At 40.5% G+C, this 26,450-nt stretch overlaps 1 protein-coding gene across 2 annotated transcripts in view; it reads right to left on the reverse strand.

Annotated features, from left to right (window-relative positions):
• Window positions 1–26,450, reverse strand: part of ano8b (anoctamin 8b) — a 67,803-nt gene that overhangs the window by 21,781 nt on the left and 19,572 nt on the right. For both annotated transcript variants that reach the window (XM_029121631.2, XM_029121632.2), the window contains exons 2-3: window positions 3,151–3,261; window positions 692–824 (exon numbers count right to left, since the gene is read on the reverse strand). In XM_029121631.2, coding sequence (XP_028977464.1) covers window positions 692–824; window positions 3,151–3,261 — 244 coding nt within the window. The remainder of the gene's footprint in view (window positions 1–691; window positions 825–3,150; window positions 3,262–26,450) is intronic.

The following is a 26,450-nucleotide window of genomic DNA, read 5'->3' on the forward strand; positions in this document are numbered from 1 at the left end:
AACGATTCCAGAATGCACCCTACTGTGTTCAGAAAGACTGGAAGCGGTTCTAGAATGCACCCTACTGTGTTCAGAAAGACTGGAAGCGGTTCTAGAATGCACCCTACTGTGTTCAGAAAGACTGGAAGCGGTTCTAGAATGCACCCTACTGTGTTCAGAAAGACTGGAAGCTGTTCTAGAATGCACCCTACTGTGTTCAGAAAGACTGGAAGCGGTTCTAGAATGCACCCTACTGTGTTCAGAAAGACTGGAAGCGGTTCTAGAATGCACCCTACTGTGTTCAGAAAGACTGGAAGCGGTTCTAGAATGCACCCTACTGTGTTCAGAAAGACTGGAAGCGATTTTAGAATGCGGGACATTCCAACATTCAACAACAGACAGAACACCTGCAGGGCTAAAGGCAGGGAAGCAGTGTCCAATAATTACATTTTCCCGAAACCCATCTGTTTACCAACGGCGAGAACGCCTATAGCGGTTAATCATTGTTAGAGCCCTGACATAGTGGTGCCAGGGAACATTCAAAAGAGATAATCGTGGACTTTAGGTAAACGTAACTCGATCTACTCTCTAACCCAGCCTCCATTTGGCTGCAGATACACTGCCACACACAACAACCTACGATTATATTGTCAGTACATGAGCCAAAAAAGGGCCATGCTAGAGATGACCCCCATCCGAGTGGGGTTCTTACTTCTCATAGGTTGCCGTGACAAAAAAGGCGTGGGCCCGCGTGTGCTTATGATGTCGGATCTGAATGATGAGTTCCGGAATGCCCAGGCGCATGTGGTTCAGTAGCCATAGCAACGTGTGGTCATCTGTCTGGTCTAGAAGAAATGGGACATAATAAATAATAATTATAAACTGGTTGCTTTGATTGATTGATTGGCTGATATGAATACACTACTGTTCAAACTTTGGTGTCACTTAGAAATGTCCTTGTTTTCCATGAAAACATACCTGAAATGAATTTGAATAGGAAATATAGTAATTGACAAGCGCTTGTTCAGGTAATGTGAAGAGATTTCACCCCATGTGTCCTGAAGCACCTCCCACAAGTTTGATTAGCTTGATCGACACTTACATGATCCGACGACAGCTCAATAGAGTGGTGATTCAGTGACTGTGCTGGCCACTCCATTATAGACAGAATACCAACTGACCGCTTTTTCCCTAAATAGTTCTTGTATAGTTTGGAGCTGTGCTTTGCGTCACTGTCCTGTTATAGGAGGAAATTGGCTCCAATCAAGCGCTGTGCATAGGGCATGGGATTGCAAAATGGAGTGATTGCCTTCCTTTTTCAAGATCTTTTTACCCTGTAAAAATCCCCCACTTCACCACCACCAAAGTACCCCCAGACCATCACATTGCGTCCACCATGACAGATGGCGTCAAGCATTCCTCCAACATCTTCATTTGGTCTGCATCTCACAAATGTTCTCCTTTGCCATCCAACTACCTTAAACCTTTCAATCTTTCTCTTTCCAATCTTCCGCAGTCCAGTGTCTGTGTTCTTTTGCCCATCTTAATCTTTTCTTTTTATTGGCCAGTCTGTAATATGGCTTTTTCGCCTCTTCACTGTTGACGTTGAGACTGGTGTTTTGCGGGTACCTTTTAGGAGGACCTGTGAGGCGTCTGTTTCTCACACTAGACACTCATGTATTTGTCCTCTTGCTCAGTTGTGCACCGGGGACTCCCACTCCTCTTTCTATTCTGGTTAGAAAAAGTTTGCACTGTTCTGTGAAGGGAGTAGTACACAGCCTTGTACAGGATGTTCAGTTTCTTGGCAATTTCTCACATGGAATAGCCTTAATTTCTCAAAACAAGTACAGTCTGACAAGTTTCAGAAGAAAGTTATTAGTTTTCTAATGATGAATTAGCCTTTTAAAATTATTAACTTTGATTAACAAACTCGATTAAGCTTTTCATCCAGTTAATTATTAGAATCAGATGTGTTAAATTAGAGTTGGAGAGAAAACATACAGGACAGTAGATCCCCAGGAACTGGGTTGGGCAACCCTGGTCTACACAGTACTTATGGTCTGGGTTAATTGGACATATTATTCTCTTTTCTTTTGAAAACAAGGACATTTCTAAGTGACCCCAAACTTTTGAACAGTAGTGTGTGTATATATACACACACACGCACACGCACACACACACACACGCGCACACACGCGCACACACGCGCACGCAATAGGGACGAGGGGTGTGGTATATAGCCAACATACCACAGGTAAGTGCTGTTCTTAGGCCAGACACATTGCCAAATGCCGGGACACAGGTCCTAGTCGTGGAATATTGGTATATATCCGTGGTATTTTTTCTCATATTCCACGGCTGTCAGCCAATCAGGATTCACACCACCCGGTTTAGAAGAGAATGTATACCATGGGTATGACATCACAGCACTTTTTACTGGTATAACTGAATTGTTAACCAGCTTGTAATTGCAATAAGGAATCTCAGGGGTTCGTGGATATATTGCCAATATACTCTGTGGTGTGCTGTGCCTAAGAACGACTCTTAGTGTATTGGCCATACGACATCCCTGGTGCCTTATTGCTTAATTATACCAAGGGAGTGATCATTTCAGCTCGAATTGTATTTGGTAACAACTTTATAATGTTATTACGACAGGGTTTGTGGTATATCGCCTACTTACCCTAGCTAGGTATCTGTATCCTGGCACTCTGCAATGCATTGTACATAACAGGCCTTAAAAGTGGCATACCTGCCAAAAACCACACCCTTGGTGCTATATTGCTTAATTAGAAAATAACTGGTTTAAGCCCTGATAGCGGACTCATTGAAACCTGTCGTTTATCAGACCATAAACCATGGTTGTATTGTTTCTGTTCTAATTATGTTGATAAACAGTTTATAGTAGCAATAAAGCACTAAGGCTAAGGGCTGTATCTGTGCACTCCACATTGCATCGCTCATTAGAACATCTCCTAGCAGTGGCCATATAATATAGCCCACCTGAACTTTTTGATTAATTATGTTCCAGAAACAACTGAAAAAAGTAGCACAGTATGAATAGATATGCACTGAGATGGCTAATATTACAATATCATCAATAATTTCTGCTCACACAGGCTTCTCATAGTGGCTGGACAGTAACATATCGTGTGTGTGTGTGACTGGCACCTGAGAAAGTCATGAGGACGTCGCAGTTCTCAGTGGGTACAGTCTTCATCCAGGACTTATGAGACATGATGTACCTCCCGGCCTGGAGCAGCCGCTTCCCAAAAAGCTTATCTAGAAATGGAGGCAGAGAAGAACAGGGAGAGTCACCTTTAAATACTGAAACAAAAATTACAAAGACAACTGTTGATGAACTGTTTGTCAGGGCTTCTCTTTTACCTAAAGGCAAGGCGATATATTGTATTTTAACATGCAGCCTTTGTCATACATTTTTTACGGTTTATCTATTAAATTAAAATACAAATAAAAAATGTATTTACCTATGAATCAATGAAATGCTCTGTCAAATGTGGATATTTTTACACAAACAGCCCTGACTGGCTGATAGTAGGTTCTGGTGCAACAATTCTCAAATGGTTTTGAATGAGGGATAAGCTCCTAATGTGTCCTCTGGGACACATTAGGAGCATTGGAAAAAAAAGTAATCTGTAACTAACAGCCATAATCTAAATAAACACACCTACATAGAACACAGACATTCATGAGATAAACCAAAAATACTCCTTGTATTGTAAATGTTCCTTGAGTTCCCCGAATACCACACACTTCTGTAACCCCAACACGTATACAGTTGTGCTTATAAGTTTGCATACCCTGGCAAACATTTGGAAATTAGTCTTTTATGTAAGGATAGCCATCATATGAAGCTATTTATTATCACATAATTGTTTGGCTCCTTTTTAAATCATAATGAAAACAGAAATCACCCAAATGGCCCTGATCAAAAGTTTACATTCCCTTGAATGTTTGGCCTTGTTACAGACACACAAGGTGACACACACAGGTGAAAATACCAATTAAAGGTGAATTTCCCACACCTGTGTCTTTTAAAATTAGTATCTGTGTATAAATAGTCAATAAGTTTGTTAACTCTCACGTGAATACACTGAGCAGGCTAGATACTGAGCCATGGGGAGCAGAAAAGAACTGCGTAACAGGGTAATGGAAATGTATAAACATGGAAAAGGATATAAAAATATATCCAAAGTTTCAAGGAGCACAATACAACAATACTTGAACAAAAATGAGCTGCATGGTTGAGTTGCCAGAAAGAAGCCTGTACTGCGGAGGTGCCACAGAAAAGCCTGGTTACAATACGCCCGACAACACCTTGACACGCCTCACAGCTTCTGGCACACTGCAATTTGGAGTGATGAGACCAAAATAGAGCTTTACGTTCACAACCATAAGTGCTATGTTTGGAGAGGGGTCAACAAGTCCTATAGTGAACAGAATACCATCCCCACTGTGAAGCATGTTGGTGGCTCACTGATGTTTGGGGGGGGGGTGTGAGCTCTAAAGGCACGAATTTGCATTCTTCTGCATGAAAGCTGCGTATGGGACGCTCTTGGACTTTCCAGCACAACAATGACGCTAAGCACAAGGACAAGCTGACCCTCCAGTGGTTTCAGCAGAAAAAGGTGAAGGCTCTGGAGTGGCCATCACAGTCTCCGGACTTAATATCATCAAGCCACTCTGGGGAGATTTCAAATGTGCAGTTTATTCAAGACAACCAAAGACTTTGCATGACCTGGAGGCATTTTGCCAAGACAAATGGGCAGCGATACCACCTGCAAGACATCAGGGCCTCATAGTCAACTATTACAAAAGACTGCTCGCTATCATTGATGCTAAAGGGGGCAATACACAGTATTAAGAACTAAGGGGCTGCAGACATGTGAACAGGGGTCAGTTAGTTTTTTTCTTTGTTGCCATGTTTTGTTTTATGATTGTGCCATTCTGTTATGACCTACAGTTGAATGCGAATCCCATAAGAAATAAAATACATGTTTTGCCTGCTCACTCATGTTTTCTTTACAAGTGGCACATATATTACCAATTCTCTAAGGGTATGCAAACTTTTGACAACAACTATATACATATAAAAGTACACATTTCCTTTAAGGTATAAAAGTTTGGATCTACAATTTAGGTACATTTTTACAATATCAGCAATTGTCTTTTTACCTAATTTAAAGTTCAAAACCTCACTTCTCAGGCCATTAAAACCACATATTTGTTGCCATCCTACATTCAAATACCTAGAAAACATATAGAACTATTATTTGAAAACAAATAAGCTGTATGTCAAAAGAAAAATATAATAAGAAGAAAAATATTGTGAAATGACATTTTGGCCATGCTGCCAAGCCCTACCTCTACCACACACCGTCCCAAGTCCCCCAACTCTCTGCCAGAATTAAATGTCACCCTCCTTCACTCTGCAACATGAGAGCGAGCAAATCGGACTCAACCCCAACTTATCTGGAACGGGGGGCATACCTTAGCAACACACTGTCAACACTCACTATCTCTCCAGATTGTCAACACTATCTTGCCTACTGTGTATGCGTGTTTGTATTTGTTGTTGACCAAACGTTTGTGTCCGAGTGTGTGTATTTTGAGACCATAGGTCAACTTAAGGCCAGCACACACATATTTTAACAGTGCTTTTATTTAGCCAGTGTGGAGGGAGACTGGTATCATGTGAATCAGAGATGTGGAGGTGAACTCCTCCTACAATCCCCAACTGTATATTCAGTATTTCACTTCAGCAGTCGAAAAACCTCAGTGAAAGTGAGACGACTGTTTAGTATCTCATTAGTGTCCAGCCATCATCAATAGAGAAGTAAAATCCTCCATCCACCATTATTATTATTATTAATGTAAAATGTTATTCCCGATAGGGTCGGAACATCTTTGAAAAATTTACACATAACTCACAAAATAAATGAGTGCCAGAAAAGCATTAATGTGCCCTGGTATAGATTCTACTTCTGTCTAGAATTCTGCAGAAGGTAACTGAGGTCTATTTTAGCCATTGTAGCCCAATTAATAGGTAACTGGGCCTGCCCGGTATTTTTATTAATGACCCCAAGCATGATGGTTGGTTGCTTAATTAATTTAGGAATCACATCTAAGTGGAATTACCTTGTTACTTTGAATCCTCATTAACTCCTTATTTTTGGCTAAATGTTAAGCTGGCCGATTGAGCGTTTTAGGGGTTATCTACCAAATGGTTTTCCTTGCAATGTTGAGCAAGATTCTGGTATACACATCCTCAGTCTGCTGGAAGTAGTTGCATTGAAGCAAAGCATTTGTCTCGTATTAGACACCAAGAAATCCAGGGGAAAAAATAATTTTGTTGAGATTTCACTGATCTCCTTTTCCACAAAGAGCTGGTCAAAGATAAATTGTAAAGATTGTTGTGAAATGCAGCTCTCAATAAGAGTTGTCTGAGGACAGTTTTTGCACACTGCTAGTTTGGTCGTGAATAACACTAGTGGGGCCAGAGAGAACGCCTGTCCCAAAAACAGCTGTGTGCTTATTGAGCTGTAGATCCTCAGGGACTGGCAGACAGTAGGCCCCTTCTCAGAGACGTAAACTTGGCACTGTTTAACACTGCAGAGTATAATGGCTTGCAAAATAATTAGTTGGAGAAACAAAATCGTTGTGTGCCTTAGCGCATAAACAGACAATAAGCAGACACTAAGTAATTTTTTTAATTCTTATTTGTTTTAGCATGAAAGAAAACATGTAATATACCAACCATGTCACATGTATACCAACATTTGCACCACTGATCCAACATTGGATTACCCAGCTACCCATAATAAATATGAAGTGTAATCAATAAATGCTAATACAGTTGTTACAATAAACACTACAACCAATTTAAAAGCACATTAATTAACATGAATGTCCTTTAATAACAATTTCCTAGAGGCCCTTGAAAATCAATATCTGCATGCGGCTTCTATGTTTATTGAAATGACCTCTAGAGTTTACCATGGTCATGTCTGGTGTTCCACCTTCAGATATTCATTTCACACTGTTAGAGTGTGGGAGACAAACAAGTGCTAAAGTTTAGCTTTGCACGTCAGCGCACCAAGTTGCTGTGGTAATGTACCCACTTTTGGTTTACTATGTGCCTTTATATCATATCAATTAATTTACAGTCTAGTTCATCATATAGCTAAGATGCAATGACGTGTACTGTATTTGTTAATGTGTCATTAAAACACCTATTGTCTGGCTAGTCCTCTGTGAGTCCATACCATTTCACTAATTAAATTCATTCCAACCTTTCTTATAGGATCCTTTAGGGGTTTTACACACTGAACTGTGGGGGAACCACACATTTACATTTTCTTCACAAGGTTCTTTGAGGAACCATTTTAAAGAGTGCATCTGAAAAGTTGTAGCAATTCACCCAATGTCTTTATTTAAAAAAAAATCCTAAAAGATGCTGCAGGGTTTGTTTCTTTAGAAGTGTATAACCAACCAGTCAACTAATCACCAAGCCTTTGACCAGTAAAATTAGATGGGTTGGAGTGTACACCAAATTTGGAATATCAAACATGTTGTGTTGAATAGTTAGGGATCCCTGTGGACTGGTTTAACTTTCAGCTGTGTGGTTTTGCTTCCTGGGACAGGCCGATGATAAAAGAGTAAGGTACAACTACATCCTGGAAAGAATGCCCAGGGGGTGTTCTAGTGCGTTAAGAATAGCTCCCAACTGTCAAAGTACATGGTCACAAGGCAAAAGTGAACGCATCATCCTCCACAAGTGATGCACGACCCCCAATCAGTGTCCTATTATAAATGTCGGACCTCTGTAACAAGATGCATCATTCATGGCACCAAAATGGCACAGCAGTAAAGTCACTGCCTTGTAATAAACCTGTGTCATTGTGTCTAGGAATTTTGTAATCGCAGCTTACCGTGAAGGAAGTTGGCACAGCCCCATCTGGGGTTGGCGTGGTTGGTGGCTTGAAATGGACTTCACAATATCAAATATCGCTTGGAGTAATTTTCCCGGAGCATGCGTGGTGAAGGTCATAACTCAAACATTAGCCTGTTGTATTGCAACTGTAGTTGATAGTCCAACAATGCCATAGGGTCCAACATAAGCTGGCACAAATTGTTTCAGCACTGCCCATGGTAGATGGTTGGGTTTCGGATAGGGCCTCCTTGTCTTGTTGCTCGAGTAAGTCCCTGCATACTAGCTTAAATATATTGTCAGAGTGAGCAGTGTGATAGGAAATTTAACAACTTGACCGGATGCGCTTTCGGACATAACATGTTTGGCGGCATATGAGTCATATTTTGGACTCAGGCATATGAGGGTGCAGTATACATTCATTATAACATTATTCTCAAACACACATTTGACATTTTATTGAGTAGTATGCAAAACATAGGTTGCAAAAGTATTGTCACCCCAGAAATCAATACTCATTGAAGCCTCCCTTGGAGTGAATAGCAGCACTGAGCCTCCTCCATGAAGCACATTTCAAGATCCTTGGTTTGTGCTTGTGGACTTCCCTCTTCAATTCATTTTCAATATTTTCTAATGGATTTAGTTCCGGAGATTGATTTTCTGGTCCCGCAACCATTTCTATGTTGAATTTGAAGTAGGTTAGGGGTGATTTTTTTTTTTTTTGAAAGGTCCATCCACTGCCAAATCTCTTTCATTTTTATTAGAATAAATTCTGTTCTGTCTCACATTGATCCAACTTGGTCCCAACTATTTTCATTATAGACCTTACCAATTTCCCTGATTAGCTGTTGCAGCCCCAGCAACAACAAGTGCTCCAGGTGATTTTCACAATATTTAAGGTGACAAATCCATCATGACAGATTTTTCTAACTATCGGATCTTTCTAGCAAGAAGCATCAATCACTGAAATTTCATAAAAACTGGGGCAGCAGTGTTTGAGATTATCTAGAGTGTATACAGATACAGACAAAGACATATGATATTCTTCTATTCCAAAACACAATTTTACAAATCCACACCCCTACAACACATATTTCACTTAAATCTTAAGGGTTATTCACTGTCAAACAAATTCATCTTGTGCACCATGCAGCTGAGTTTTAGCACAGAAAGAACAGGCCCCAGCAAAGTCCCTGACGCTGACAAGCATTCTAATGAAGAAACACACACACACACACACACACACACATATATATATCCTCCCTTCTGGAAGCCAACACCTCCACAATACCTCAATTCATAAGCTTCATTGACAGGCAGAGTGGTGTCCAGCTAGCGTGCATGTTTGAGTAATACTCAAGAGGAAAACCCATTAACACTCAGACAATAGTGGTGTCACTATTTGGCCACATATTGTTCATTTCGGTTCATTACCAGACCAGGAAAGTGGCAGGTGTGTGTGTGCGTGTTTGTGTGTGCGCGCCGGATTCCACACTGCTCACTGTCTGAGTACCACTTGGCTCCCCCACAAGAGTAGAATATAATTTCCAACGAAATACCCTGTAGAGAAAAATACCTGACACCAGACTGCTGAACGAGAATATAGCCCCCTAACAGCAGACCTAGGGTCAGCAGACACAGACAGGTGAATATTAACTCAAGGATTTCACTGTTCTAACAACAAGGCTTTTCTAGCAACCGATAGGCAGCCACTCCGTCATCTATTACCACTGTGTTTTTGTATAATAAAAAGCACAAATAATAATAATACCTAAAATGTATATTACTAAGGCTAATAATAACAGTAAAGACAGTCTTCTTTACAAAAGAGTTTGATGTAGAATGTTTTTGTGGTATTGGTAAAGGACCTGGAAGCAACCTCATGTTTAATTTTTTAACCTAAACTTTCCTCCTCCCACTGTTATTATAGTAACAATAGGCTCCAGTAAATATGAGTCCTACATGTAAAACAAGCAGGCTAGTTAAGTCTAGCATGGCACTGTGCGGTAATGTCACCTAAAGTGATTGTTCTACTGAGAACAAGTATTTGTATAACTAAAAAAACAAGATTGCCCACAAGATATTGTTTTTCAATGGAAGGCTTGTGATGCCGATTGGGTGGAACCTAGGAAAAGAGGTGGGCAGAGCCCAGGACGAGCTAGCAAGCTTCTGTTGGGAAATACTGGTCTATTCTAAAATGTTTCTCACTCCACAGGCTTCCATGGCCCAACCCTTGAGGAGTAGAAATGAGGATCATTGAGATGTTTACATCCGATGGGCATTCTGACTCCTTTTCTGTGGTAATAATATCCCCCTTTGAGAACTACAGTTGTGGTCTTTACAGATGGTATTCACATACACTTCAGTAATGGTTAAGTACATCACACGGAGTAGGTCCGTACATAAGCAAGCTTTAGGACTGCTTTAAACGGCAACCCGTTACATGAAATCACAGCATTCACAGGACAACACGGCCAGGACTCACTAGGATCAAGTAATCCACTGTGAATACTGAAATGCTTACGTATGGCCTGGTTACATCTCAACACGATTACTGCAATGCACTGCTGACAGGAATATTATTAAGGCTCCTGTTTCAAATCCAAAGGATCCAGAATGCAGCTACAGTACCAAGATAATCTCACAAACCACCAAAATAACCTACCTCACCCCACTTTTATGCAGCATCCACAGGCAGCAATACAGTATGGAATAGAATTCAAAATTCTCACCTTAAGGCCCTCAAGGATGATGCCCTTAACAACATATGCCAACATCTTGAAAACTATACCCCAGGAATAACAAACCATGTCAAAAGAGCCATTTGTAAAATGACCACCAAACAAATGCAGAAAAATGTACATTATAACGGTTAGAGGGGAAAATAGTTTGTTATTGTCACAGATTTGCACTCATACATTCAGTGTCTTAATTATTTTCTCTTGTATATTTTGGTTCAGTAGTAGTGTAGCATTGCCGGTCTCAAAGAAATTGGGATAAATCTCTGGAGAAAACTCAAATAAATATAGCCATTGATTTCAAGCAGTTGGGAAATACACAGCTTGATATGGACCTGAAAAGCAAGCTGATGCCTATAGGGAATGCATGGATATATGTGCCAGACTTTTGTTAATAAAATACAGTACCAGTCCAGTTTGGACACCTATTCATTCAAGGGTATTTCTTTAGTGAAGATATTCATAGTTATTTTTGTATGATTGAATATGCATTTGCTGAAATTAGAAGCATCATCCGAAGCAGAATTGTATTTCATCCATGCCAGGTTACACAGGTTTCTGATTGGGTTCTATGAATATCAGCAGCAGCCAATATTATTTTTATTGGTGCATCCCTATTACCTATATTTTCTGTCCTTAGAGCGCTTTCTATTAACGCTCCAAGAACAGAAAATATAGGTAATGTGAATGCAATGGCCACGTCCGAACCCCCTCCTACAGCAAGCTGGCACACACATAGATTCAAACAAAAACTGATGCAGACACACACGCAGATGCAAAAACACATGCAGACACACACATTCAGTGTTCTACTCGGGCCGACCTGTTAGCGTAAATAAAACCCACTCTCAGTGGCGTAGCTGGGGATCCTTCTCACCCTCTAATCATCTCACTCGTTCTCTCACCTCAAGTCACCCTCTCTTACTCTGCCTCTGTCTCTTTCCTTTCCCCTCCCCTTGTGTCTCAATCAATCCCCGTCATCTTGTATCTGTGGGGCTCCCGTTGGCCCTGCCAGTGCCAGTACTCTCTAGGACAGAGAGAGGATTGCCACATAGAAGGAGGTTTATAAAATATAGGTCTGAAAAATGTTTTAACATGTTTTACAACAATATCAATAAAATGGTTACTAACGCATTACAGCAGTAAAAAGTACTGTGATGTCATATACATGGTATAAGGTCTCATATACCACAGCTATCAGCCAATCAACATTCAGGATTCAAGCCACCCTGTTTATAAGGTCTAACAGACCACGGCTACCAGCCAATCAGAATTCAGAACTCAAACCACCTAGTTTTTTAGAGAACCTGTACCGCTGGTGTGACATCACATAAATTTTTTTATGCAATAACAGTGTTGTTATAATAGCAATAAGGCATCTTTGGGAGTTTGCTGTATATTGCCACACCATTGACGAGTGCTATGCCCAGGCATGCTGTAAGGAGTCACGCCAAAGAACAGCTCTTTGTCATGGTATATTGCCTATCTACCACTCCCTATTTTTTGTGCATTATTGCAAAAGAAATACTTATAAACAAAATAGCAAAACTGCATAATGAAATACACAATAATACAAAATACATAAATGAGTCTGAGTGTCTCATCACAGTCACTGTCATACCACCAAGTGTCATTTGATCCGATTTTTTTAATGCAATATTGTTTCTCTCCTGACTTACTTGGGGTGGCAGGAAACAAGAAGCTTTGCAGGCAGACAAAAACTAATGTCAGTAGGGATTCATTTTTCACGCACTGTAATAATAGCAGATCATGTAATAGCTTGCAGTCCTTTTGATACTCTCTAACATGGGCACTGTTACTGCATGTCACTGCACCCCCCAAGTACAGCTTTTAACAATGTTGGTGTTAAAAAGAGGAAGAAAACAACAGCAGAGGACTCCGCTAATCATTATTATTTCTAGATCAGTCAGTCATTGTGGTTTTGATCCTCTAGCATGGCCAGTGTTTATAAGGAAACATTAGCTAGGAACAAGAAGCGCACTCCAGGTAGAGAACTGTAGTCAATTGGGAGCTAGCCCAAAACATAAGAAGACTGGTTACATTTACACTTGTTAATCTTTCAAAAGTCATTAAAAACAACTATTTGCAACACCACAACAAACTATTGTTGAAAATATAGACATTAAAGTTACAACATTCATAGTCTTGAAGCTAGCAGTGAATCTACGTTGTCCAATTATACATGGTTTAAGGGTATTCAATATGATTACATCACATTGTTAGTCATATGGTAAAAAATATGGTAAAAATGTAATATGAATGGGATTGAGGGTTGAAAGAAAGCTACCATTTCTGCATGGCTATTGCACATTTTACAACTCAAGGGACTTTGAGACTTAAAGAAAACACTATCGGTCAAAATGGACTGACCAAAGCTCATGGACCAAGTGATGAACTTGAGTTTTTTGTTGAGAAGTTGAGTGAACTAAGTTTGTTGGTGTCACCTTAGATTGGAAAATGACATGGTCATAACACTTGTTCAAAAGATGGGGAGTGGTAAGTCTGTGTTAAAGAAAGGCTTACAATTCCTTAGAACATACTCAACCAAAAAAGTCAGCTAACGTACAGCTCTGATATGCAACAAAACGTGCTACTAATAGGTTTCTGACAGTCCCCAAATCCCAAACTAATAGACGACAATATAGTTTTATGAAGAGGCATGATAGTACGGAATTCTGTGCACTCTTTATTGAACTATTTGCGTACTGTATTTGTTATGCACGTCAGCTCAACAGTGTATGACCAGAAGAACTACAGAGGCTTCAGTATGGTGCAAACAAATTAACATAGCCAGTTCAGCCAGGAAAACCGAGCGATAATTGTCCAACTATGCATCAGATGACGTTGGATCACTGCTATCAAAATGTCAGATTTCATACCTGTCTACTTAATCGTCAGGTAACTCACTCAGTCTGATACGCTGACCATTATACTACAAACCCGATTCCAAAAAAGTTGGGACACTGTACAATTGTGAATAAAAACAGAATGCAATGATGTGGACGTTTCAAATTTCTATATTTTATTCAGAATACAACATAGATGACATATCACATGTTTAAACTGAGAAAATGTATCACTTTAAGGGAAAAATAAGTTGATTTAAAATTTCATGGCATCAACACATCTCAAAAAAGTTGGGACAAGGCCATGTTTACCACTGTGTGGCATCCCCTCTTCTTTTTATAACAGACTGCAAACGTCTGGGGACTGAGGAGACAAGTTGCTCAAGTTTATGATTAGGAATGTTGTCCCATTCTTGTCTAACACAGGCTTCTAGTTGCTCAACTGTCTTAGGTCTTCTATGTCGCACCTTCCTCTTTATGATGCGCCAAATGTTTTCTATGGGTGAAAGATCTGGACTGCAGGCTGGCCATTTCAGTACCTGGATCCTTCTTCTATGCAGCCATGACATTGTAATTGATGCAGTATGTGGTCTGGTATTGTCATGTTGGAAAATGCAAGGTCTTCCCTGAAAGAGACGACGTCTGGATGGGAGCATATGTTGTTCAAGAACTTGGATATAACTGTCAGCATTGATGGTGACTTTCCAGATGTGTAGGCTGCCCATGCCACACGCACTCATGCAACCCCATACCAGCAGAGATGCAGGCTTCTGAACCTAGCACTGATAACAACTTGAGTTGTCCTTGTCCTCTTTAGTCCGGATGACATGGCGTCCCAGTTGTCCAAAATGAACTTTGATTTGTCTGACCACAGGACACTTTTCCACTTTGCCACAGTCCATTTTAAATGATCCTTGGCCCAGAGAAAACGCCTGCGCTTCTGGATCCTGTTTAGATACGGCTTCTTTTTTGACCTATAGAGTTTTAGCCGGCAACGGCGAATGGCACGGTGGATTGTGTTCACCGACAATGTTTTCTGGAAGTATTCCTGAGCCCATGTTGTGATTTCCATTACAGTATCATTCCTGTATGTGATGCAGTGCCGTCTGAGGGCCCGAAGATCAAGGGCATCCAGTATGGTTTTCCGGCCTTGACCCTTAGGCACAGAGATTGTTCCATATTCTCTGAATCTTTGGATGATATTATGCACTGTAGATGATGATAACTTCAAACTCTTTGCAATTTTTCTCTGAGAAACTCCTTTCTGATATTGCTCCACAATTTTTCGCTGCAGCATTGGGGGAATTGGTGATCCTCTGCCCATCTTGATTTCTGAGAGACACTGCCACTCTGAGAGGTTCTTTTTATACCCAATCATGTTGCCAATTGACATAATAAGTTGCAAATTGGTCCTCCTTAACTGTACAATTAACTTTTCCGGCCTCTTATTGCTACCTGTCCCAACTTGTTTGGAATGTGTAGCCCTCATGAAATCCAAAATGAGCCAATATTTGGCATGACATTACAAAATGTCTCACTTTCTATATTCTATTGTGAATTAAATATAAGTTTGAGATTTGTAAATTATTCTATTCCTTTTTTACTCAAAATTTGTACAGTGTCCCAACTTTTTTGGAATCGGGTTCGTAGGATGCAGGTGCAAATCCACCCACCACCACATCCTCCACCTGTTTGTTTCTGTGTTTCGTTTTGTGGAGGGGATCGATACAGCGTACCTTGCTTATTGCCTGTGGGCACTGCTATTAATAGCATTAAGGTTTGATGATATTGTTGGTTGCATGATCATGTGATGGCAGTGAGTATCCACAGAGGAACAGAATGTACACAGTTCTCCAATAATGTCAACTTTATTTATAAAGCACATTTAAAACAACTCTCGTTGACCAAAGTGCTGTACAGGACAAAATAACAAAGTATACAAAATATATGAAATTTACAGGTAAAACATTATGTAAATACACATAAGTCACAGACAAAATAGCAGCACAGACATTTAATGCCAACTCAGCTAAGATTAAAAGCTAGACTAAAAAGGTGCATCTTTAGCAATGACTTAAAAGTGTGTATAGTCTGGGCATTTCAAATATGCTGTGGTAGGCTATTCCAGAGGATGGGATCACCCACCGCGAAAGCTCCAGCCGAGACGCAATAAATGCATGGATAACTTTCTCAAAATCCCTTAGCCAAACGTCTTAGCTGAAAGAAGCTAGATTTCACTACTAGACTAATTTGCTTATTCAGTTTGAAGGAGCTATCAAAGATAAAACCAAGATTCTTAACAAACGGTCTACTATAAGAGGCTAGAGGGCCTAGGGTACCAAGAGGATCACCCAGCAAGTTACCTCGTCCACACATAAAAATCTCTTTAATTTAATTTAACTTTAATTTAAGTAAGAAGGTTTAGCTCCAACCAGATTTTGATGTCCTTTAAGCAGTCTAAGATAGGCTGTACAGTCTTTAGATGTTATTTTTAATCAGCATGTAAATGTGTACATCGTCGGCAAAGCAATGAAAGGAGATATTGTGTTTCTTAAAAATGGACCCCAAGGGCAACACATGGACCCCACAAGTAAGAGGTGCAATGGTTTATGAAAATTCGGCTAGGTGGACCGAAAAAGTCCTATCAGTCAGGTATGACTCAAACCATTTCAGGACTGTTCCTTTGATGCCAATGGACTGTTCAAGGCGTTTCAAGAGAATCCTATGATCCACTGTGTCAAAGGCTGCAGACAGGTCCACCAGAAAAGCACCAGAATAACGGGGCTCTCTGAGTCAACAGTTTCAAGGAGATCATTAAAAACTCTTAAGAGTGCTGTTTCAGTACTATGACGTGGCTTGAAGCCATACTGAAACTTTTCCTGGATATCATGATTTTCTAAAAACATTGTCAATTGATTAAGAACTACTCTCTCTAGGATTTTAGAGAGAAAAGGTGGCTTAGAGATGGGCCTAAAATTTGAAAGAACATTAGGATCCAGGTTAATTTTTTTAATAAGAGGTTGTACTACAGCATGTTTAAAAGCAGCTGGAACACACCCAGAAATAAGGCAAGTATTAATCAGAATAAGAATACTGGGCTCAATCGTATCAAAAACATATTTTAAAAGACGAGAGGGAATGGAATCCAGGGAACTGTGTGTGGGGCGCATGGTACGAACTACCTTTGTTAATAATGAAACTGATCGAAGACAGCTGAAAAAGTAGAGGGACCAGAAGGGTCTTGGGCGGAGGAAATCTGTAATTCTTTTAGAGCAGCAATCTTTCCAATACATTATTTTTTTTTATCCTCAAACAGTTTGGCTGAATAAAAAGTTAAACTAATATGTGCCATTTTCTGTCAGAACTAGGTAGACTTTCAACTGTATAGCAAGGCTAACATTTGCACAATTTAAAAAAAATATATACCTAAAAAAGCCTGCAGAGGTTTCGAAAATGGTATTGTGGATAGATGAGCTCACAATGATCAAGAGAGGAAAGTGTGGAGAAATAAAAATAACTGCCCAAGATCATTTTATTAGTGAAAAATGGGTGGAAGGGGTGTCATGGCTTGGGCATATATGGCTGCCACTGGAACTGGCTCATTGATGAAGTAATGGATAATAGAAAGAGCTGAATAAGCAGCATTGTGAAGAAACGTTATGTGCTGAAGAACAACATCTTTGTCGGATTTGGTGATTCATTTTCTTTTACATGAAGCGACAATATTGGTTCCCTTTTTGTCTCTATGAATCATTCAAAATAACGTAAATAATCTTCACTGTGCTGAAAAGAGTTTTGCTTGGGTTTTTGGGCTAGCCAGATGTGATCAGTCATATATGTTCTCATCCAGAGCAAGTTACAGTAAGTGGCTATATTTTAAGAACATTTGCTAGATATTGGCAAAAGTCAGTGCTGGAAAGAAGAGCATACAAATAGTAAACACACCAAGCAACGGTTACAAAAGACAACACAGCTGGTGGCAGTGATTTTAGGGCAGTGACTGGGAAAGCAGGTTCCACCATTAAGGTGCAAGGACAGAGAAAAGTTTAGACTGTATGGATATGGAACTGCCCCAAAACTGACAGGACAGCTAAGGGCACAGAGTTGGCTGAACAAAGTTGGCATCCCTCAGGTAGGGATGTAGGTTTGAGCATAGCCTTAACATATTTAGGAAAAGCTCCTCTTGATATGCTGTAGGCCAGCACTAAACTGCTACATTGTGAATGGGTTCCTGGGGTTTGGTGGCACACACCGGGAGCCCCACCAGGATTGAGTTTCTTTAATCCAGACACGAGATGACAAGTGCCTAGATAAGAACCTCTGCTGCTTACTGTGTGAGGTAAAGTCATAATCTACTCATGTTGTAGAGCATGAACATGCAGGAGCGAACCACTGCCTTGATATTAAAAGAGAATGACAGGGTGTCGTCTAAGGTCACTGCAAGGTTTTTTGCACTCTGGGAGGGGAACACTGCAGAGTTGTCATGTCCTGGAGTCGACAGGCCTTCCCATGGAGGTAGAGCAGCTCAGTCTTGTCAAGGTTAAGCTTACGGTGGTTGGCTGACATCCAAGAGGAGATGTCAGCCAGGCAAGCAGTGATGCGTTTTGTTACAGGGGTCTCAGAAGGGTGGTTTATTAATTCACTGACTTAGACACCAGATGTTGTAATTAATGATGATTTGCAAAACGACATTACAGCATGTTTTTATTTGAAAAACAGCAATTATTTATTGGTATGTGTAAAAATCTGATCCAAAATGTAGTCATATTAGGAATATTCAGGATATTAATTAACGTTGAAATTCGACCTTTTCTCACTTCGTGAAAGGTTGCTTTTTGTAGATGCCAGGCATCCAACAACAACAACCAAATACTTCCTAATTCAGACATCATACAGCAAGAGAATGAGCCTTAATAGCAATTAGGGAGTTTTTTTATATTTGTCTAATTCAGACATTATATTGATCTGTCCCTTTGGTGCTCTGAAATAGGGAGATTATGTAAAAAACATTTTGTAATTTTACAGTAAAAAAATAATGCTAGTCACCCATAACATTTGAATAATGAAATATTGCTCAGTGCATTTAACTGAATGTGATACAATGGTAAACCAGTCTATTATTGACTTCCAAATAAGACAAATATTGAGACTGAGAGAAGAGAATGTCACTAGCCACCCAAAGAATGGTGTAAAGATGTCCTTAGATGGAGCTAATTAGAACTCATTAGGAGTAGTTCCTCATCTGGAGATTTTTTTTAAATAACTTACTTTGAAAACGAGAAAACCCAGTGTCTGAAGACCAGATACCGGACAGGGTCCAGGGATAGTGAGAGGAAAATAGAAGTGATTGAACAGTAGGCAAGTCCTTCTACGTAGTAAGTTGAAATGTGTAATAAAACATAACACCCATCCCTTACATCAGCTATTATTCCAAAAATAGTACACGCAGGGGTTTTCCCCATGTTCTACTGGATGCCCTTCAGACATACTTTATATAATATCTGGCAACACGCTTGAAAAAGAAATCTATTATAGGGTAAAATCTGCCCAGTTGTCCATGTCCACTTGACCAGCTAATGCACGCTACAATGTCCTCTCTAATAGTAACCAAAAAACAAGTAATATATTTATTCTTTACATATTTACATGTTACATACACTGCCGATTTGCAGGTTTTCCTACTTACAAAGCATGTAGAGGTCTATAGGTACATCTAAAACAAAAATCAAGAAAATCCAAGTATACGATTTTTAAATAATTAATTTGAATTTTATTGCATGACATACCAGTAATCACCTTCCAACCAGTAAGAATTCCGGCTTTCTAAGACTTGTTAGTTTTTCTTTAAGAAGCCCTCCTGTTCTCCACTCATTACCTGTATTAACTGCACCTGTTTGAACTTGTTACCTGTATAAAAGACACCTGTCCACACACTCAATCAAACAGACTCCAACCTCTCCACAATGGCCAAGACCAGAGAGCTGTGTAAGGACATCAGGGATAAAATTGTAGACCTGCACAAGCCTGGGATGGGCTACAGGACAATAGGCAAGCAGCTTGGTGAGAAGGCAACAACTGTTGGCGCAATTATTAGAAAATGGAAGAAGTTCAAGATGACGGTCAATCTCCCTCGGTCTGGGCCTCCATGCAAGATCTCACCTCATGGGGCATCAATGATCATGAGGAAGGTGAGGGATCAGCCAAGAACTACACGGCAGGACCTGGTAAATGACCTGAAGAGAGCTGGGACCACAGTCTCAAAGAAAACCATTAGTAACACATTACGCCTTCATGGATTAAAATCCTGCAGTGCACGCAAGGTCCCCCTGCTCAAACCAGTTAATGTCCAGGCCCGTCTGAAGTTTGCCAATGACCATCTGAATGATCCAGAGGAGGAATGGGAGAAGGTCATGTGGTCTGATGAGACAAAAATATAGCTTTTTGGTCTAAACTCCACTCACCGTGTTTGGAGGAAGAAGAGCGATGAGTACAACCCAAAGAACACCATCCCAACCGTGAAGCATGGAGGTTGAAACATCATTCTTTGGGGATGCTTTTCTGCAAAGGGGACAGGACGACTGCACCATATTGAGGGGAGGATGGATGGGGCCATGTATGGCGAGATCTTGGCCAACAACCTCCTTCCCTCAGTAAGAGCATTGAAGGTGGGTCGTGGCTGGGTCTTCCAGCATGACAACAACCCGGAACACACAGCCAGGGCAACTAAGGAGTGGCTCCGTAAGACGCATCTCAAGGTCCTGGAGTCTCCAGACCTGAACCCATTAGAAAATCTTTGGAGGGAGCTGAAAGTCCGTATTGCCCAGCGACAGCCCCGAAACCTGAAGGATCTGGAGAAGGTCTGTATGGAGGAGTGGGCCAAAATGGCTGCTGCAGTTTGTGCAAACCTGGTCAAGAACTACAGGAAACGTATGATCTCTGTAATTGCAAACAAAGGTTTCTGTGCCAAATATTAAGTTCTGCTTTTCTGATGTATAAAATACTTATGTCAATTACTTAAAAATCATACAATGTGATTTTCTGGATTTTTGATTTTGATTCCTGATTCCACAGTTGAAGAGGGCCTATGATAAAAATGACAGATTTCTACAGGCTTTGTAAGTGGCAAAATCTGTCAAATATCACAGTAGCATGCCATTCATTTTCTAATAAAAGCTGAGTACTGGGGTATTTTCCAGACATAGAGTTTTAGTGTTGCAATACTAAGTTAGTGTAACAATATTAAGTCATCAGATGTGAAAAATAGGCTATGCAAAAATGTGGGCACCCTTGACATTTTGTTGATTTGAATACCTGTAACTACTTAGCACTGATTAATTAACACACAATTGGTTTGGTGAGCTCATTAAGCCTTGAACTTCATAGACAAGTGCATTCAATCATGAGAAAAGGTATTTATTCAACATTATGGTTTAGGGGAAGTCTACAAAAAGCTATCACAGAGATTTAAGCTGGTTAGAACGACCAAAAACAGACCACAGACCACCTCCAAAGACCTACAACATTATCTTGCTGCAGATGGTGTCACTGTGCATCGCTCAACAATTCTGCACACTTTGCACAAGGAGAAGCTGTACGGGAGAGTGATGCGGAAGAAATATTTTCTGCACACACGCCACAGAGTCGCTTGAGGTATGCAAACGCACATTTGGACAAGCCAGCTTCATTTTGGAATAAGGTGCTGTGGACTGATGAAACAAAGATTGAGTTATTTGGTCATAACAAGGGCTGTTATCCATGGTGGCAGAAGAACACAGCATTCCAAGAAAAACACTTTCTACCCACAGTAAAACTTGGTGGAGGTTCCATCATGCTGTGAGGCTGACTAGCCAGTGCCGGTACTGGGAATATTGTTAAAGTTGAGGGTCGCATGAATTCCACTCAATATCAACAGATTCTTGAGAATAATGTTGAAGAATCAGTCACAATGTTGAAGTTACGCCGGGCTGGATATTTCAACAAGACAACGACCCAAAACACTGCTCAAAATCTACCCGGGCATTTATGCAGAGGAACAAGTACAATGTTCTGGAATGGCCATCCCAGTCCCCAGACCTGAATATCACTGAGAATCTGTGGGATGATTTGAAGCGGGATGTCCATGCTCGGCAACCATCAAACCTAACTGAACTGCAGATGTTATGTAAGGAGGAATGGTCCAAAACACCTTCATCCAGACACTCATTAGAGGCTATAGGAAGCGTCTAGAGGCTGTTAGTTTTGCAAAAGGAGCCTCTACTAAATATTGATGTGATTTTTCAGTTGGGATGCCCAAATTTATGCACCTGTCTAATTTCATTTTGATGCATATTGCACATTTTCTGTTCATCCGATAAACCTAATTTCACTACTGAAATATTACTGTGTCCATCAATTATTTAATAGATCAAAATGAAATTGCTGATCCAAACACCCAATTATTTATAAATGAAAATCATGGAAATTGTCAGGGGTGCTGAAACTTTTTCATACGACTGTACTTGTTCTCCCCATTGTATGTGTATATATATATACACATATGTAGGTTTTTACTCCCTTGTGTTTTTCATTCTCCTCTGCCTGTCAATGACTAGTAAACATTTTATGGGATTTAAGGGCATCCAGCCTATAGTTTTTGCTTGGCTGCTTTACTAAGCCTCTATCACATTGGGCCTCATTCACCAACTGTTCTTAAGAAGAAATTCCTTCTTATAACCCACTTACACAGTTTACACAAAGATTCTGACACTCACCAATCTTTCCTTACTTCAGATTTGTTCTGAGGTAAGAACAGAATCTATGCACACTTAAGAGCACACTTACGTACATGAGTGCCGACATGTTGGTGTCAAATGATTAGTTATTGCGTTTTCTTCAATTCTACAGTTTTATAATATAAAGGATTTAAATCACAATAATATTTCTATACTATTTTCTAATAGTAATTGACATTATTCTTCTGTGTTTGGCAATATTTTTTTGGCCTCAGATTTGAGGCCATCTCCTTGATGTCCGGTGTGACCGGTGTGATCCTCTATCCAAGGTCACAAGATTTTATTTACAGTGAACTGCCAAATCCCTCGCAGACTCCAGAAAATACATTATAAAGTCTAACGCATTTTTTTCCTATACTGTCTGTATATTGACCCGCCCCACCCCATTAAAAATAGCCCAATTGGGGGAGGAAACCTCCCAATCTGGCAACACTGCCAATATGGAGAAGGTTTCCCCCTACAATCACATTTGCTGCAGTATTTTGCTGGTATTTTATGTATGTTTTACCATGCCAACACAGAGGTAGTGCGAGATTTTGGGAAGCCTGTGGAGTTTTTAATGCAGGAAAAACCCTATATATTTGATCTTAAAAACATGAGGGTGTGATCACCAACACTATATAAAACACTATGTGAGGATGAGTTTGATAGATCCATAAGTACAGAGCTGCATGAAAAGTAGGACTCTGAACAGTAAAGTGCCAGTGCAACAATGCCTACGATTCACCCAGGTAACAATCATGAAAGAGTGCCAGTTTGGAGTGCCTTTTCATCTAACTCCATACAGACCCAGATTCATAGAACGCTGGTTATCTAACTGGCTGAACTGGTCATTTTGATGGGGATAATCAATTATGAATAAGCAAGTGTCTCAGAAAACAGTTAATGAATAGCAGCTTTTGTATGTCCAACTCCAATGGAGTGCCTTGTTCTAGTGATCACAGCAAACGACCCAAATACAAGAGGAATGTCCTCTAATGACCACAGCAAATAAAAGGGTACCACATTGCACAGTGCAAAAGGACAGTGCCAGGCCATTCAGGTTTTTAAAGGTGTAGCCTTATTTTCTGTTCTATTAGGAGACGTTATGTACTTCTAGACAAATTACTGGGGGAGATAACCAGATGGGTGGGGTCTGAACTACTCAGTCTCAATATTGGGACCTTAATGGGCTGGAGAGTGGACATTTACAGAATGCAAAAGAAAGAAAAAGTTTCTGTGATGTTCAAGAATGTGATCTGGACTTCCTAAACCTAAATCAAGCAATCTTTAAGTGAAACAGACCCGCATAAATGTTTAAGGTGCTGAGAGAGAGAAAGGGCATTAGCGGCACTGACCCACTTCAGACTGACACTCTTTGACATAACCAGCCATTTTAGGAAATAAGGGATTTAAAGCAGTTTCAATTTTAAGGAGCAATTAGGCTACCTAAAATGGTATAATACTATATTTGCATAAATTATCAAAAATATCACTTATTAGCAACACATGGAGCAAAATTAGTATTGTGTGTGCCTTATTTAAACATATCCATTTCTATCTTAACAATGTCAACAAGGAATCCCATACCAGTAACTGTTTTCTCATTTACATTAACCCTTTACCGTATTTAGACTGCATATTTTTATGGGTAGCCATTGGCTCTTGAAATCAGATCACGGAGGGCTTTTTTACTAGGATGCAATGTAATATGGTAGATCAGTGATGAAATGATATACTAGTTATGATATACCAGTATGATATACTTGTACCTTAATCCAAATTAGAAATAGACCCCATGTCTGAGACAAGAGCGAACGTGTCAATTTCTCCCTCCTGATGAATGGGGTAAGGATGGCCAAATCGCTGCAGTGCTTGGAGCAATGCTCATCTCCATACTACAACCACACTAATGATAATAGACTATCTATTTATAGAAAGTCATTCTAAGCCTAATTCCCTCTTTAATTTACCCCCACTCTATTACACATTCAAATATTAACAACACTGAATATCCAGCAACCCTAACCTGAGCCAGATCCCCATTACAGTACAGACCTCAGTAACGACATGTGAATCCTGTCAGGAAGTCAATAATAATGCGACAGGGACCTTATATCACTCAGTGAGTTGCTGGTCACAGCTTTCATCACTGCTATTCTAGTGCCTAGTAGTATTCTAGTGTTTGAGACAGTACACGGAGGGTTGTTTTCTATTGTTTGATACGGTACATGGAGGGAAATTTTATATTGTTAGATACAGTACATGGAGGGTTGTACTCTAGCAGTAAAAACAGTACATGAAGGGTTGTATTCTAGTGTTTGGCACAGTACATGAAGTGTTGCATTCTAGGTATTAAGTTGTAATCTACTTAATTGTTTTTTCTTCAGTGTTTCCCTCTTATTGTAATAACAGTGGCGCCCCGCCACTGCTAAATTGTAATGCACCACCACAAAAAAATGAATATTTTTATGAAATAAATAAATAAATCCAAACGGAAACAAAGTTTACCATTGCACTGTATACTATCGCATGAGCATCAGAACAGAGCCACAGCTTTCAGCACCCGACGTTCTGAGTATCAAGCTAGCGAGTGAGTTCAGAGAAACGTAACTGGCAATGTCTGTGCACACGCAAGTTTGTGTTGAACTGCCATTAAGTGGCTACAATCGGCTACCACAGATTAGCGTCTTGCAGGCAACATTAGAGATTTGGCAGCAACAATAAGACCTCAGATTTATTTTATTTTGCCTTTAAAATGAAAGTATGCGGTGTGTATACATAGTCTGTATTGTGTACATTTTCAAAGGAAAAACTATGTGGGGAAAACAATAAATAAAACAAATTACTGCTTACATAATGCTTTAAATAAGGTAAAGAATATTATAAGGTGGAGCAAATTGAGGAATGGTTAGAGCTTAACTAAGATAATGTAGAGAACAGAATCTAATACACTGCTAAAAAATATTAAGGCAACCTGTAATCAGTATAACACCAAGTCAGTTAAACTTCAGGAATATCAATCTGTCCAGTTAGGAAGCATAAGCAACTGTGAATCAATGTCACCTGTGCAAATAAAAGTGACAATAGGTGCACTGGAGGGGCAACAGCAAGACAACCTCCAAAAAGGAAATGGTTTTGCAGGCGGTGGCCACAGACAATTGTACTCTCCAGTTTTGCATTTTGCTACTGTCCTTGTCACTACTGGTAGCATGAGATGGTACCTGCAGCCCATTCAAGTTGCACAGGTAGTCCAGCTCCTCCAGGATGGCACATTCATACATGCCGTCGCAAGAACATTTGCTGTGTCTCCCAGTACAGTCTCAAGGGCATGGAGGAGATACCAGGAGCTGGGCAATTACACAAGGAGAGCTGGACAGGGCTGTAGAAGGGCATCAATCGAACAGCAGGACCGGTATCTGCTTCTTTGTGAAAGGAGGAACAGGAGGAGTACTGCCAGAGTCCTACAAAATTACCACCAGCAGGCTACTGGTGTGCCTGTTTCTGACCAAACTGACTCCATGATGGTGGCATGAGGGCCCGACATCCTCTAGTGGGACCTCTGCTCACAGCCCTGCACCATGCAGCTCAATTGGCATTCGCCAGAGAACACCAGAATGTGCAGATCCACCACTGACGCCCCGTTCTCTTCTCAAATGAGAGCAGGTTCACACAAAGCACCTGACAGACATGAGAGTCTGGAGACGTGATGGTAAACATTTTGCTGCCTGCAATATCATCCAGCATGACTGGATTGACAGTGGGTCAGTGATGGTCTGGGGAGGCATACCCTTGGAGGGTCGCACAGACCTGGTGCAGTGGGCCTTGGGATCCTCCTGGTGCAAGACAATACCCAGCCTCATGTGGCCAGAGTGTGTAGACAGTTCCTGGATGACGAAGGCATTGACGCCATTGACTGGCCCTCATGTTCCCCAGACCTGAATCCAATTGAGAACCTCTGGAACATCCGACACCTCCAAGTAGCGCCACAGACTGTCCAGGATTTCACTAATGCCCTGATCCAGGTCTGGGAGGAGATCCCCCAGGACACCTCAGTCTCATCAGGAGCATGCCCAGAAATTGTCGAGAGTGCATACAAGCTTGTGGGGGCCATACACACTACTGAGTCACCGTGATGAAATTCACACAAGTTGGAACAGCCTTT

This window comes from Esox lucius, chromosome 8 (genome assembly GCF_011004845.1).
Source record: "Esox lucius isolate fEsoLuc1 chromosome 8, fEsoLuc1.pri, whole genome shotgun sequence".
NCBI lineage: Eukaryota > Metazoa > Chordata > Actinopteri > Esociformes > Esocidae > Esox > Esox lucius.